The sequence below is a fragment of the Nerophis lumbriciformis genome, linkage group LG22, assembly GCF_033978685.3.
Source record: "Nerophis lumbriciformis linkage group LG22, RoL_Nlum_v2.1, whole genome shotgun sequence".
Lineage (NCBI taxonomy): Eukaryota > Metazoa > Chordata > Actinopteri > Syngnathiformes > Syngnathidae > Nerophis > Nerophis lumbriciformis.
This window is the reverse complement of record NC_084569.2, coordinates 3,371,292-3,387,910: the sequence shown is the minus strand read 5'-3', so window position 1 is coordinate 3,387,910 and position 16,619 is coordinate 3,371,292. Positions and strand designations below refer to the sequence as shown.

Here is a 16,619-nt window from a genome sequence, read left to right as displayed (position 1 = left end):
CTGCTGTTTGAGCTCAGGCCACACCCTCTGGGTGAGACAACACATCAGAAAGAGGAACTCACCACACAACTAATATCAATACACATGCTGGGTCACACACAAACACGCTCTCAAGTCATATTAGGAGCAACTATCCCGACCAGACCGAGGAACTGCTCGTCAGACACGACTACCAGTTGGACTTAGAGCAGGTAAAAGCTATTTTAACAATTCCTAAAGAAAGATACACTATGTTAGAATATTCGGACACTTTTGTGTCACTGGTGATGATTGTGCTCACTAATGTGTGTATAATTTCCCCAGCATGGAAGATGAATGTAAATATGATAGAAATAGATAAATATACTGCAAACATTTAACCTAAAAAAAACAATTTTAGAGCTAATTGGAGTTCTTTGTGAGGGAGTGGCAGAAACTTGAGGGACAACTTCTTGCGACAGCGCATGACAAGCAGGTTTCTCAGAGCAGCGACACAACTTTAGTTGATGTTTCATCTCTAAGGAAGGTGCCACATAGTCTGGACACTTCTTTTTTCACATCCAGGGAAAGATTTGTGAGGCGAAAAGAAGCTTTTCCTCGAATGTGTTAGCGAGCGTCAGTGATGCATCTGCAGGTGTAGTCATGGGAAACAGGTGGCTCCAGGTTCCCACACAGCTAGCAGTGAGCTGGGGAAAGGAGCAAGTTACAGCAAGTCCGTGTCAGTAAGTTAAACCAACACCTGCGTTGTAGCGGCTTTAGGATGAGTGATATTTGGTGGATACGGATGAAGGCATTTTACGCAGCTGCTAATTACCCAAAACCCCAAGCAGACCGCATACGAAGCGTCGGCATGCACATTTATTTGCATAAATTTTGCATATTCAACCCTGTCTTGTTTGTTATCTAACCAGTTTGCAGGAACAGTTGTAGAAATACATTAGCCCTAGGGTGCACTGTTTTGGACAGATAGAGATTTTGCGCTAATATTTGCAAAAACTTATATTTTCCCAATGCGTTCTGGTATTTCATTTAACACAACTACCAGTATTTGCAAAAGTATAACCAGGGGGAAATTAATCAGCATTTGCGAATTGAAAAAAAGTTTCCATTTTGGGTTCCTTTCAAGTGTATGATTGTTTATTTAATTTAATGTTGCCATCAGAGGTGGGTAGAGTAGCCAGAAATTGTACTCAAGTAAGAGTACTGTTACTTTAGAGATTTATTACTCAAGTAAAAGTAAGGAGTAGTCACCCAAATATTTACTTGAGTAAAAGTAAAAATTATGTTGTGAAAAAACTACTCAAGTACTGAGTAACTGATGAGTAACATACACACACATATATATATATATATATATATACACACATTATATATATATATATATATATATATATATATATACACATATATATACACATATATATACAGTATTTCATCCATCCATCCATTTTCTACCGCTTATTCCCTTTGGGGTTGCGGGGGGCGCTGGAGCCTATCTCAGCTACAATCGGGCGGTAGGCGGGGTACACCCTGGACAAGTCGCCACCTCATCGCAGTATACAGTATTTCATTTATATTTATTTATTTTGCCGTTTTTGTTTACATGTTAAAGGTGTTTTAATGAATATACATGCATGTTTAACACATATCAATCAATCAATCAATGTTTATTTATATAGCCCTAAATCACAAGTGTCATCCTCGGTACAAAGCCCACATAAGGGCAAGGAAAAACTCACCCCAGTGGGACGTCGATGTGAATGACTATGAGAAACCTTGGAGAGGACCGCATATGTGGGTAACCCCCCCCCCCTCTATAGATTCTTTCATGAAGACAAGAATATAAGTTGGTGTATTACCTGATTCTGATGACTTGCATTGATTGTAATCAGACAGTAGTGCTGACAGAGTCCACGTTTTCAAATGGAGGAGAAAAAAAGTTCCTCCTTTCTGTCTAATACCACATGAAAGTGGTTGGTTTTTGGCATCTTATTTGTCCAGCTTCCATATTCGTTTTTATACACTTTACAAGAAATACATTGGCGGCAAACTCCGTAGCTTGCTAGCTTGTTTGCGCTGGCTTTCGGAGACTCTTATTTTGAAAGCGCATGCGCGATGGAGCGGCACTTTTATTGTGAAGACAGGAACTGTGCAGTCAGTCTTTAGGCTTTTGACGGGATGTACGGTTGAAATAAAAAAGGGTCTTTTTCCTTCACACTTTTGATTGATTGATTGAAACTTTTATTAGTAGATTGCACAGTACAGTACATATTCCGTACAATTGACCACTAAATGGTAACACCCCAATAAGTTTTTACACTTGTTTAAGTCAGGTCATGTGACCCCTGGCTCTGTTTGATTGGTCCAACGTCACCAGTGACTGCATCTGATTGGTGGAACGGAGTGAAACGTCACTAGTGACTGTATTTGTTGAAACGCAGGCACTATGAAGGTCTGTCTGACAGACCAAAACAAACAAAGCGTGCATTAACAGATCGATAAAAATTAGTAGCGAGTAGCGAGCTGAATGTAGATAAAAGTAGCGGAGTAAAAGTAGCGTTTCTTCTCTATAAATATACTCAAGTAAAAGTAAAAGTATGTTGCATTAAAACTACTCTTAGAAGTACAATTCATCCCAAAAGTTACTCAAGTAGATGTAACGGAGTAAATGTAGCGCGTTACTACCCACCTCTGGTTGCCATGGAATCAGACAATTGCTATTACTGGCTCTTTTACCGAAATTACTTGAGAATAGCTCAAATTTAAGTTAGAAGTTATGCTGCCATGTCTTTGCATATTTTTATGTAGTTGTTAGTGTGAGGTAACTCTTCTACTCTTAAACCTGACTTACTGACTGTGTTGGTATTAAAGTCAAATTGACTCCATATTTTTGTACACAACACAGTGGACTCTACAAAACACCCACTGGAGCCTTAAGGTTTTGCGCCACATCACCACTAAATTTGGTACACACATACAGTACATGTAGGGGAATGAAAAGCACATGTCTATAAAATGTGAGGACGATTAATTGAAAAACATGCCTGCCATCAAGCATCTTTGCAGTAACATGAGTCAGACTCAGCAAGAAATTACCTAAAAGTCACTAACCATTTGTCCAATGATCATAAAACTTTGAGGATGAATGTATTACTGTACATGTATGCCAGTAGAAGTGAGAATCTTTGGCCACCTCACGAATCGATTACGATTACGATTCAGGAGCTATGAATTGATCAAAAATCAATTATCGATGCATCTTTATTTTATTTATATTGATTCAGTTTTACATTTATTTTTGTTTTTCTAAATAAGCGTTCATCACTTGCAACTTGTAGACTGGTTGGAGTTCTTTGTGGACTTGGAGAAGGCATTCGACCGTGTCCCTCGGGAAGTCCTGTGGGGAGTGCTCAGAGAGTATGGGGTATCGGACTGTCTGATTTTGGCGGTCTGCTCCCTGTATAATCAGTGTCAGAGCTTGGTCCGCATTGCCGGCAGTAAGTCGGACACGTTTCCAGTGAGGGTTGGACTCCGCCAAGGCTGCCCTTTGTCACCGATTCTGTTCATAACTTTTATGGACAGAATTTCTAGGCGCAGTCAAGGCGTTGAGGGGATCTGGTTTGGTGGCTACAGGATTAGGTCTCTGCTTTTTGCAGATGATGTGGTCCTGATGGCTTCATCTGGCCAGGATCTCCAGCTCTCGCTGGATCGGTTCGCAGTCGAGTGTGAAGCGACTGGGATGAGAATCAGCACCTCCAAGTCCGAGTCCATGGTTCTCGCCCGGAAAAGGGTGGAATGCCATCTTCGGGTTGGGGAGGAGACCCTGCCCCAAGTGGAGGAGTTCAAGTACCTCGGAGTCTTGTTCACGAGTGAGGGAAGAGTGGATCGTGAGATCGACAGGCGGATCGGTGCGGCGTCTTCAGTAATGCGGACGCTGTATCGATCCGTTGTGGTGAAGAAGGAGCTGAGCCGGAAAGCAAAGCTCTCAATTTACCGGTCGATCTACGTTCCCATCCTCACCTATGGTCATGAGCTTTGGGTTATGACCGAAAGGACAAGATCACGGGTACAAGCGGCCGAAATGAGTTTCCTCCGCCGGGTGGCGGGGCTCTCCCTTAGAGATAGGGTGAGAAGCTCTGTCATCCGGGGGGAGCTCAAAGTAAAGCCGCTGCTCCTCCACATCGAGAGGAGCCAGATGAGGTGGTTCGGGCATCTGGTCAGGATGCCACCCGATCGCCTCCCTCGGGAGGTGTTTAGGGCACGTCCGACCGGTAAGAGGCCACGGGGAAGACCCAGGACACGTTGGGAAGACTATCTCTCCCGGCTGGCCTGGGAACGCCTCGGGATCCCCCGGGAGGAGCTGGACGAAGTGGCTGGAGAGAGGGAAGTCTGGGCTTCCCTGCTTAGGCTGCTGCCCCCGCGACCCGACCTCGGATAAGCGGAAGAAGATGGATGGATGGATGGCACTTGCAACTTTTAAAAACAGTGCATTTGTAATAAGAAATGTCCATCACTCTTCTTAAATTCATGGAAATGTGTGCAAATTCGAATTGCAATGCATCTAAAAATCGATCATTGTATCTCCCCCACCTCTATACGCTAGCATGTCTTCCAAAGTGTTTTGCCCACAACCAATAGGGTGGACCACAAAGTCATGCTGAAAAACTAAGAGGCCATTGTCATGTGGACAGATTAATCTTAGAATGCCATTGTTGAGGGTTAAAGCTTTTATCTTAGTAATGTGTTCACTGTTTTTTTTTTTTTATAGACAAGCTAGAGATGGACACTGCTCAAGAACGCAAGCCAAAAAGGCCTCACTACATTCCTCGACCGCTTGGGAAACCATTCAAGTACCAGTGTTTCCAGTGTCCATTTACCTGCAATGAGAAGTCCCACCTCTTTAACCACATGAAATATAACCTGTGTAAGAACTCCATCTCTCTGATGTCACAGAAAAATGGTCCAACGGCCCGACAGGACAAGACAGCAGCAAAGGCCACCCTAGTAAAGTCAATGGACTGTCAAAACTTGCCAGGCGGTGTATCCATCAATCAGGACAAACAGCAGGCTAAGGAGAACAAAGACGAGGTGAGAGATGCAAGTGAAGAGGTCAATGTTGGGTGTGATAATCCAATCAAAAGGGGAAAAGGAAGGGAAGAGGAATGTCCAGCAGGAGAAAACCAGGACAGCAAAGACACTAAGTCAATGCCACGCCGCCAATCTGCCTTCTCCCTGGTCACACCCAACCGTGACGAAGCCTTCAACACACCCATGCAGCCATCAGACCATCCACAAATTCCTCATTTCAATCGCCCTGCATTTCCAATAACGTTTAAGCCATTCCCCGCTCCAATTGGTCTAGAATACTCTCCTTATCTCCTACCTGACCAACATCTCTCCACGCAATACTACCACCCTGCCAACCAACATGCAAATGAGCTCGATTCTTCTTTTCGGCGAGAGGTCCCAAATCCCCAAAGGCCAGTGGTGCCACATGGCACTGCTTCGCCACTTCCTGCTTCACTCTTCCCACCATACCAATACAGATACTGCCACCCAGTCCACCCCTTTCATTATGGCCTGTACAGACCCCATGACATCTCCATGCCCATCACAGCATCAAGATATATTCCCTTGGACTGGTACCAGCAAACTCTCAGCTCTAAAGATCCCAATTTATACATACAATCCCATCCCTGTCATTTCAACGCCATCGAACAAGAGCAGCTAGAACACAGGCAAAGGGAAGACAAGGCAACCAGGCTGAGCCCCAAGGAGGGATGTTCCGCTTTGGGATCCCCTGACAGACCAAGTCATGCACAGGTCATCCAGAAGGACGGAGGGCAGGCGCCACAGGACACCAACGTGGACAAGCGGCTGCCATCGACAGTGGCTCAGCATATGCAGACCAACACCAGGCATAAAGATACAGCGGAGAGCTTGCTGCAGCTAGGAACTCTGCTTGTAGATAGAGGGTAAGCAAATGACCAATGTTCAGTATCTTTTTATGTCATCAACAAAGCTCTCTCTAAATGTTCCAGTGTATTATTCATCAGAATAGTGCTGCCCAGATGAGTTGTGCCATAAGTGAAGTAGCTCAAGTTTATTACGTTGCAGTAGACGACTTAAGCATCCACAAAGCCTCTGTTGAATGACGTGAAGTACTGCACTCCACTTTTAGGATCAAGTAATCCTTGTGGTACAAGAACCACTGGTGGTACACAGGCTCCATCAAGTGGTATGCAGTAACAACAGCGCATTTGAATTTTTTGTTTCCATGCAAGTATTTTGCTGCTGCACAAAAGCCCCAAAATTCAGAGCTAAATCGTGATAGCAATGACAGTTTTGAGAAACACTGGATTAATTGATGATTCAGTAGAGGATACCAACTTCAAACCGATTATTTCTATTGCTACATTCACTAGAACAGGGGTGCTCATTACGTCGATCGCGAGCTAGCGGTCGATCGTGGAGGGTGTGTCAGTCGATCACCAGCCAGGCATCAAAAAAATAGTCCTAAAAATGAGCGATCATAAATCTTCACTATGACGTCACTTTCGTCACTTGATTGACATTCACGGCACCTGAGGGTCTTCTGAGATGACGCTGGCTGCTGCCAGCTCATTAAAATTACCGACTGGAAGGCGAGAAACACTTTATTTCAACAGACTCTGGCGCCGTACCTGTCGTCAAAACTCCAAAGACCGACTGCACAGTTGCACAATAAAAGCTCTGCTTCATCCTGCTTGCGCTACCAAAATAAGAGTCTCAGAAAGCTGGCGTGCACAAGCTAGCAAGCTACGGAGTTTGCCGACAATGTATTTCTTGTAAAGTGTATACAAAGGAGTACGGAAGCTGGATAAATAAGATGCCAAAAACCAACCACTTTCATGTGGTATTGGACAGAAAGGAGGACTTTTTTTCTCCTCCATTTGAAAATGCGGACCTTATCAGCACCACTGTTTGATTCCTATCAATGCAAGTCATCAGAATCAGGTAATACACCAACTTATATTCTTGTCTTCATGAAAGAAAGGACATGCTTGTATTATCTTTAAACACCTTTAACTTATTAACAATATTAACTATATGTGTTAAACATGCTTGTATTATCTTTAAACACCTTTAACTTATTAACAATATTAACTATATGTGTTAAACATGCTTGTATTATCTTTAAACACCTTTAACTTGTTAACAATATTAACTATATGTGTTAAACATGCTTGCATTATTATTAAACACCTTTAACTTCTTAACAATATTAACTATATGTGTTAAACACGCTTGTATTATCATTAAACACCTTTAATTTATTAACAATATTAACTATATGTGTTAAACATGCTTGTATTATCATTAAACACCTTTAACTTATTAACAATATTAACTATATGTGTTAAACATGCTTGTATTATCTTTAAACACCTTTAACTTATTAACAATATTAACTATATGTGTTATAAACATGCTTGTATTATCTTTAAACACCTTTAACTTATTAACAATATTAACTATATGTGTTAAACATGCTTGTATTATCTTTAAACACCTTTAACTTATTAACAATATTAACTATATGTGTTAAACATGCTTGTATTATCTTTAAACACCTTTAACTTGTTAACAATATTAACTATATGTGTTAAACATGCTTGCATTATCATTAAACATCTTTAACTTGTTAACAATATTAACTATATGTGTTAAACATGCTTGTATTATCATTAAACACCTTAAATTTATTAACAACATTAACTATATGTGTTAAACATGCTTGTATTATCATTAAACACCTTTAACTTATTAACAATATTAACTATATGTGTTAAACATGCTTGTATTATCTTTAAACACCTTTAACTTGTTAACAATATTAATTATATGTGTTAAACATGCTTGTATTATCTTTAAACACCTTTAACTTCTTAACAATATTAACTATATGTGTTAAACACGCTTGTATTATCATTAAACACCTTTAATTTATTAACAATATTAACTATATGTGTTAAACATGCTTGTATTATCATTAAACACCTTTAATTTATTAACAATATTAACTATATGTGTTAAACATGCTTGCATTATCTTTAAACACCTTTAATTTATTAACAATATTAACTATATGTTTTAAACATGCTTGTATTATCATTAAGCACCTTTAACTTGTTAACAAAAACATGTTTCATAAATAAGTAAATATAAATTATATATATGAATGAGGTAGATCCTCACGACATGATCAATTGAAAAGTAGCTCGCCTGCAGAAAAAGTGTGAGCACCCCTGCACTAGAACAACCAAATCCTCTGTTCAAAGCGTAATTTTGGGAGTCAACGTACTGCAACATTTTTGGGAACATGATAACTTTAATCATTGGAGCGCTAACTTAATCTATTTTACAGATCATCTGACAACAGCAGATATTGCGCTGTGTCTGAGTCATGTCCCAAAACTACATCCGAACATGAAGACGAGGACAACGGAGACGATCCAGCACCGCTAAACCTCTCAACGAGAAACCAAGACAAAGACAGATTTTCAGCCGACCACAGAGACCAGCCAAAGGGGGCAGAGTTACCCCTGAACCACACCCTTTGTTCTTCTCAGGCTAGCTCTTCAGATGAACCTCAGCTGAGTGCGGATGAAGAAACCTTTGACCAGAGGCAGAATGCAGCGCTGGCGCTCTGTCAGCTCTACGTAGCGAGCACGGCTGCTTCTTTATGTGACTTTGAGCCCGCAGAGGGACTCAAGGAAGATGACGTAGTTCCCGAAAAGACAAAACGTACGACCAGGGCGACCATGACAGGTGTGAAACGAGCACACCAAGCTAAAACAAACAATAAAGCAAACAAGAGAGCTAAAGTGACAAAGCGGAATGTGAGGAGGAGGAGGCCTCGCCGCAGCTAAGCAGATAATATTATTTTGTATTAATTGGCGAAAAGCTTTGATCTAATCAGCCTGTGGAACATCATCACTGAAGCACTGAAAGACTGTAAATATGGTTTTATGTTGTAATTGTACACACACTGGACACAACATTAGGTAGACCTCCATAATATGAGCGACCGACTTATGTACATGTTTGCTCTTGTGGTTGTATTTTAAAGGGTTGTCTCTAATATTGTGGGTACCCCATTTAACCATATGAGTAGAGAAAATGCTGTCTACCAAATGTATTTACTCTAATAAACATCAACTCGAAATAGAGCATTATTGACACAAATATCTGTAATGTATTAACATGTGTACCATATTTTTTTGCATCATATTTCTTGGCTGCTCGGCAGTTTTAGAACGATCTTACATTAGCATTAGCACTCCTCTAGGGTTTGCTGGATTGCTAACAAACCTTTGAAACTGTCAGGTCTCTTCAGGTGAGTGTGTAAGTGACAGGAAGAAAAGCTCAGACTCTCTTGGGGAAAAATCAATTTGTTGGTTTGTATAAATCTGTTGTCCCTAAATATAAGACAACCCTTTTTTTAAAGACTTTTTTTTTCCAGGGGTGAAATACTGTCTTGTATTTGATTCATAATGTATATTGGATTCTTTTTAGAGTATGTTCATATAAAAATATGGGCACTTTTTGTGACGTCGTTTGAAGAAAAACTGAAAAAAGACAAATAAATACACATACTCACATCAATGGCGCATGTACTGATTTGTAAATACCGGCCACCTACCGTCTGTCAATCTGGAAGGCAGCAGCAGGCCTCTCCGTCCAAGTTCCGCCAGAGCCAGACATCCTCCATGCCAAGTGTTGTCTGTTTCCTGGAAGCTTCAACATGAACACACACACTATTATTAACAACTAACAGCTACTAAACAACAGCACAGCATGAAAGCAGTGAAGTACCTGAAGCAATCTAGGACTGATGCGACCACCTCATCTGCCAGCTCCTTGGGTAGCCTCCCAGTCACCCTCCCGACACTTAACGGGTTAGAACCACACAGTTTAATATTTAGAGACATGCAACACCAAAATGTAGCAAGAATGTTTTACTATTAAGAACATTGATACCCTTTTGCTGCAGACCAACGCACAATTGTTTCCTTATCCTTAAGTCCCACCAGTAGATGCTCTGACAACACATCCAAGAACACATTGGATTATCTTCTACAGAGGCAAGGTAACTTCAGCATACCTGCCAACTTTTGAAATCAGAAAAACCTAGTAGCCAGGGTCCAGGGGCCGCAGGCCCCGGTAGGTCCAGGACAAAGTCCTGGTGGGGGGTTCAGGCCGACGCAAAATGATTATTAGCATTCAGACAGGTTAAAATGTTGCTAAAACCATCACTGTTTGGGCGACGAAAAACGTTGAAAGTTTTCCACTTGTATCGCTAGCAACGGCATTAGACTTGTGTTTTTTTGTCCCAACGTGGTCTTTTACATCGCTAATTCCTCCGTGTCCGATCGAAAAATCTTGTCTGCACAAGGTGCAATTCGCGTAGTTTTCACCCTTTTTGGAACGGATAATTATTCCCGGATAGGCTTTTGAATATTCTTCACGGAATGACTGCAGTTTTCTTTTCCGTTTAAGACTCGTTTGCGATTTTTCTCCGGCTGATTCCATGATCGTTCGCTCGTTTGGAAACAATGGCAACTGTATGGCGTCACATTAGTGCCAAAAATCTGAGCGCATAAAAACTGTTATCGCGCGCTGATTCTCCACTTCGTGCGCGCGCGCGACACCATTTTGCGCGCGCGTTACGCCTTTCTGCGCGCTCTCTGTGTACTCCTGGCATCTCTCCTCGCGCCGTCATGTTTCTTTTTGGCACTTTGGGGGCGGGTATGCTTAGACGGCCCCTCCTTTCTGATTGGCTGTGAGCATTTTTCATATGACCAATCATTCTCCAGCGTAGCAACGTTGTAGCCATCTTACTTCGGACATCTAGCCTCAATCATTACATTGATGTCAATGGTACATGTACTAATTAAATTACCATAACTTGCTCGATTTTCGACCAATTTACAAACGGTTTGCCTTGTTACAAATCTTATTACATGTAGATATGACATAGGATGCTGTACCTGTTGAAATGACCTCTTTCGCTTTAAAAAAAAAAAAGACTTAATTGTGCAACATAGTTGTGTAGGGTCAGTGTTAGTCAGTTCTCTGATTATTTTAAACTGTTTCAGAATACATTATTAAAAGCTATTTTTAACATTTTAAAAACAAAATTCAAAGATAAATTCATTAATTTTATGGCTGAATCAAAAGAAATTCCATAAATTAGAAAACAAATGTTCAAGAAGAAGTGAAAATATAAAATAATGTTATTGCTGGTGGACCAGTTCTGGCTGAAAGATGTGATTATGGTGTTTGTTGTCTTATTATTTATTTGGGTCACATTTTGTATTACCCTGTATTGTGTTTATGTGGTATGAAATAACCTTCATCAGCGCGCAACATTTTTTTATCCACTTCTTCCTCCGTAAATCTTGATAGATATTGACGATGACTTGCCCTGCTATACTTCTGATTGGCTCTGAGCATTTTTCAGCGTTTTTCGCCTGACCAATCAGAAAGGAGGGGCCGTATAAGCATACCCGCCCCCAAAGTGCCAAAAAGAAACATGACAGCGCGAGGAGAAATGCCAGGAGTACACAGAGAGCGCGCAGAAAGGCGCCGCGCGCGCGCTAAAAGGCGCCACGCGCGCGCAAAATGGTGTCGCGCGCGCGCACGAAGTGGAGAATCAGCGCGCGATAACAGTTTTTATGCGCTCTGATTTTTGGCACTAATGTGACGCCATACAACTGGTGCCTCGTGCTTGGCAGCGGTGCTATAAATAGCCTCGCGCATGGCATTCGGAATGGCTCGATAGGAGGTTACGGGAAGCAGTGTCGATTGTCATTGTTGTTACGCGATTTCGTGGATAAAACTTTAAAAAAAAAAAAAAAATTAATTAATGAAAAACGATGAGGTGGCGACTTGTCCAGGGTGTACCCCGCCTTCCGCCCGATTGTAGCTGAGATAGGCTCCAGCGCCCCCCGCGACCCCAAAGGGAATAAGCGGTAGAAAATGGATGGATGGATTAATGAAAAACCGTATTTTTTATCACTGCAACCGTAACCCGGAATAGGTTGATGAAAACCGTACTAATTACGGGAAAACCGGAGTAGTTGGCAGGTATGCTTCAGATGTACGTATTATTTAGAACCTCACCAATAACGGTCTCTAACTCTTCAGGAATGTCGTAATCCTCCTCCGCTTGTGTCCCACCGGGCTCTGTTGAGGGAGTGTTGGTCAAAAGGGTGGATGCTATGGACCTGCTTCCTCTCTGGTACCTAAAAACATCAACACACATGGAGGAGCAAGTCTGTCATGTTAAAGCTAACGAGCAGCACATGTTTTATGTTAAATGAACAGATATCAGGTTTGTGTCTGACCTCCAATGGGCCAAGCAAGGCTTCAGGTAGGTGAGGCCCAGTCTCTGAATGAGTTTGACATTGAGCTTCCTTAGCATGGCCTCGCTGCTCTCTGACAAATGTTTCTGTTCCAGACACTTCAAAACTGTAGAAGCTGTAGGATGACAATAGCATTCATGGTAATAAAAAACACTTAAAATAATGATAAACATCATACCTGCCAACTTTTGAAATCAGAAAAACCTAGTAGCCAGGGTCCAGGGGCCAGGACAAAGTCCTGGTGGGGGGTTCAGGCTTCGCCCCCCGACGCAAAATGATTATTAGCATTCAGACAGGTTAAAATGTTGCTAAAACCATCACTTTTCTATCAGTCACAGTGACTTTTCAAAACAAAAATATTACAGCAAAAATCATATGGGTTGATTGACATGTTTATTCTGTAAGCTAACTTCAATAGTTTGAAATTATTTTGACAGTTAATGCCAGTTATCCTGTCAACCTTTCACAAGACTTCAATTTGTTCATTGAAAGTATAAACACTTTTTACAGTAAACAAATGGTAAAACAGTACTAAACAATTCCATTAAAAAAAAAAATTGGTGTCATTATTAACTTTCTGTCCAAGCTTGTATAATCTACTGCCTTGTTCAATTGTAAAAAATATTCTGTGCCTAAAATTCACATTTCTATCACAATTATCATACTGTAAACATGGTAAGCTAACTTCATTAAAATTAATAGTCCTGTCAATAGCATGGAATTACAATTCAAATGTAGTTTTTTTGTAAGCCTTTCAAAAGAATTCAAAATATGAAAAATTCATGAAAATTAATGGAAGCCATCAGACACTTGAAAAGTGGCACATCACATCTCTAATGTAATCATTTGAACGTTCCAACAGAAATAGCACTGCAAAAATATTAAGGACATACTTCTGTATTTTGGTAGTTATGCTGTCAACATTTAACAAGATTTCTTCAACTTGGACTTGAAAGCATAAATAGTATAAACACTTTTAACAGTATAACAGTACTAAACAATTCCAATAGATAACATTGGTGTCATTACCTTTTTGTGGCTAAAATCCGGCATTAGACTTGTGTTTTTTTGTCCCAACGTGGTCTTTTACATCGCTAATTCCTCCGTGTCCGATCGAAAAATCGTGTCTGCACAAGGTGCAATTTGCGTAGTTTTCACCCTTTTTGGAACGGATAATTATTCCCGGATAGGCTTTTGAATATTCTTCACGGAATGACTGCAGTTTTCTTTTCGGTTTAAGACTCGTTTGCGATTTTTCTCCGGCTGATTCCATGATCGTTCGCTCGTTTGGAAACAATGGCAACTGGTGCCTCGTGCTTGGCAGCGGTGCTATAAATAGCCTCGCGCATGGCATTCGGAATGGCTCGATAGGAAGTTATGGGAAGCAGTGTCGATTGTGATTGTTGTTACGCGATTTCGTGAATAAAACTTAAAAAAAAAAATTTTTTTTAAATTAATGATAAACCGTATTTTTTATCACTGCAACCGTAACCCGGAATAGGTTGATGAAAACCGTACTAATTACGGGAAAACCGGAGTAGTTGGCAGGTATGTAAACATGGATAGATAAAAGCACATTTCTATGAAATGGAAGGATCTACTTTTATTTTGAAAGACAACTAATCTGTTTGCATGCAAACATCTGCCCAAGACACTATTATTTGTATTCACAAATCTTTGTGACTAGAAGCAAAAGCTGTCCAAGGACCTCTGCGGGTCAACCAACACCACTGCCATGGTGAAATAGGCCCGTTAGAGATTCCAGGGCCTGAGAGTGCATAGGATGGACAGCGTGGAGGGGATGCTGCTGATGGCCTTCACAGAGTAGCCACGGAAGCCCTCCTGATTTACTGTAACTCACTCAGTACATTACACTGCTGCAGCAGACAAAACAGCCCTGAATAGAATGGCGAGAGAAGCTAAAAAAAAAGATATTGCTGCCTCTCGCTACCTCAGCAGAGCAACAAAGTTCCTAGCTCCTCTAACCTGGGAAACCACTGGTTCCAACTGTTGCCTTTTGGCAGGCACTACAGATCAGTCAGATCACATACATTTAGACTCAGGGAGTTTCTTTGCTCGGGCCATCTGTGCACTCAACAATTATTTGCACTGAATCTGCTGCTACGGTGCTCTTTTTACTTTACATTGTATTATTTTCTATTAAATGTGGATGGATGGATGGATGGATGATTTGGTCTTTAGGGTTAAATTACAAACACCCAGGTACCACTGTACCACACATGGCTGATTTGGTGATACCTTTTAAATCAGAGCTAGGCAAATTAAGGCCCGGGGGCCGCATGCGGCCCGTTAAGCTTTTCAATCTGGCCCGCTGGACATTCCCAAATTATTTTTTTAGATCTTTAAAATTGAAAGTGTAGCTGCCATTATGATGTGCAGTGATGTATTCAAATGGCTGTAAGTCTTGAACTATACTAAGTATTTCAATGGTTGGAATCTGCACTTTGGCATGATATACTAGTTACTATGGTAATCTAATTAGTTACTATGGTAATCTAATTAGTTACTATGGTAATCTAGGTCACAGCAGCTCAGACGAGGCACCAAGCAGTGTGGGTGGGGAGCGTTTCCACAGAGTGTTTCCAGAGTGGCCAGCCTGAAATGTGGGTGTCAGGGACGGAGGCGGAAGGATATTTTTACAACAAAAGTTCTAAAGCTTAGTGATGTATCAGGCGTATCAGATCGTAGGTGAGTTTTTTTGTTTTGTTCTGCTTGATTGGAAAATATGTAGACCAAGAGGGTGTGTGACGTTCATATGTTGTCGATATTCAGTTATTTATCGTCCATCCATCCATCCATCTACTTCCGCTTATCCGAGGTCGGGCCGCGGGGGCAGCAGCCTAAGCAGGGAAGCCCAGACTTCCCTCTCCCCAGCCACTTCGTCCAGCTCCTCCCGGGGGATCCCGAGGCGTTCCCAGGCCAGCCGGGAGACATAGTCTTCCCAGCGTGTCCTGGGTCTTCCCCGTGGCCTTCTACCGGTGGGACGTGCCCGAAACACCTCCCTAGGGAGGCATTCGGGTGGCATCCTGACCAGATGCCCGAACTACCTCATTTGGCTCCTCTCGATGGGAGGAGCAGCGGCTTTACTTTGAGCTCCTCCCGGATGACAGAGCTTCTCACCCTATCTCTAAGGGAGAGACCCGCCACCCGGCAGAGGAAACTCATTTTGGCCGCTTGTACCCGTGATCTTGTCCTTTCGGTCATGACCCAAAGCTCATGACCATAGGTGAGGATGGGAACGTAGATCGACCGGTAAATCGAGAGCTTTGCCTTCCGGCTCAGCTCCTTCTTCACCACAACGGATCGATACAGCGTCCGCATTACTGAAGACGCCGCACCGATCCGCCTGTCGATCTCACCATCCACTCTTCCCTCACTCGTGAACAAGACTCCGAGGTACTTGAACTCCTCCACTTGGGGCAAGATCTCCTCCCCAACCCGAAGATGGCACTCCACCCTTTTCCGGGCGAGAACCATGGACTCGGACTTGGAGGTGCTGATTCTCATCCCAGTCGCTTCTCACTCGGCTGCGAACCGATCCAGTGAGAGCTGAAGATCTTGGCCAGATGAAGCCATCAGGACCACATCATCTGCAAAAAGCAGAGACCTAATCCTGCAGCCACCAAACCAGATACCCTCAACGCCTTGACTGCGCCTAGAAATTCTGTCCATAAAGCTTATGAACAGAATGGGTGACAAAGGGCAGCCTTGGCGGAGTCCAACCCTCACTGGAAACGGGTCCGACTTACTGCCGGCAATGCGGACCAAGCTCTGACACTGATTATACAGGGAGCGAACCGCCACAATAAGACAGTCCGTTACCCCATACTCTCTGAGCACTCCCCACAGGACTTCCCGGGGTACACGGTCGAATGCCTTCTCCAAGTCCACAAAGCACATGTAGACTGGTTGGGCAAACTCCCATGCACCCTCAAGAAGCCTGCCCAGAGTATAGAGCTGGTCCACAGTTCCACGACCAGGACGAAAACCACACTGTTCCTCCTGAATCCGAGGTTCGACTATCCGGCGTAGCCTCCTCTCCAGTACACCCGAACAGACCTTACCGGGAAGGCTGAGGAGTGTGATCCCACGATAGTTGGAACACACCCTCCGGTTCCCCTTCTTAAAGAGAGGAACCACCACCCCGGTCTGCCAATCCAGAGGTACCGCCCCCGATGTCCACGCGATGTTGCAGAGTCTTGTCAACCA

The 16,619-nt window shown here is 42.4% G+C and overlaps 2 protein-coding genes across 2 annotated transcripts in view; one reads left to right on the top strand and one right to left on the bottom strand.

Annotated features, from left to right (window-relative positions):
• The window catches only part of LOC133615650 (tubulin-specific chaperone D-like), an 88,223-nt gene that overhangs the window by 58,031 nt on the left and 13,573 nt on the right, over positions 1-16,619 (bottom strand). The window contains exons 9-13 of the mRNA XM_061974398.2: positions 12,372-12,504; positions 12,148-12,269; positions 10,003-10,063; positions 9,838-9,912; positions 9,665-9,759 (exon numbers count right to left, since the gene is read on the bottom strand). Coding sequence (XP_061830382.1) covers positions 9,665-9,759; positions 9,838-9,912; positions 10,003-10,063; positions 12,148-12,269; positions 12,372-12,504 — 486 coding nt within the window. The remainder of the gene's footprint in view (positions 1-9,664; positions 9,760-9,837; positions 9,913-10,002; positions 10,064-12,147; positions 12,270-12,371; positions 12,505-16,619) is intronic.
• LOC140676616 (zinc finger protein 750-like) lies at positions 61-9,606 on the top strand. The gene is made up of 3 exons (XM_072915753.1): positions 61-191; positions 4,748-5,954; positions 8,387-9,606. Exons 2-3 carry the CDS (start codon positions 4,759-4,761, stop codon positions 8,889-8,891), a joined length of 1,701 nt encoding a protein of 566 aa, XP_072771854.1. The 5' UTR covers positions 61-191; positions 4,748-4,758; the 3' UTR covers positions 8,892-9,606.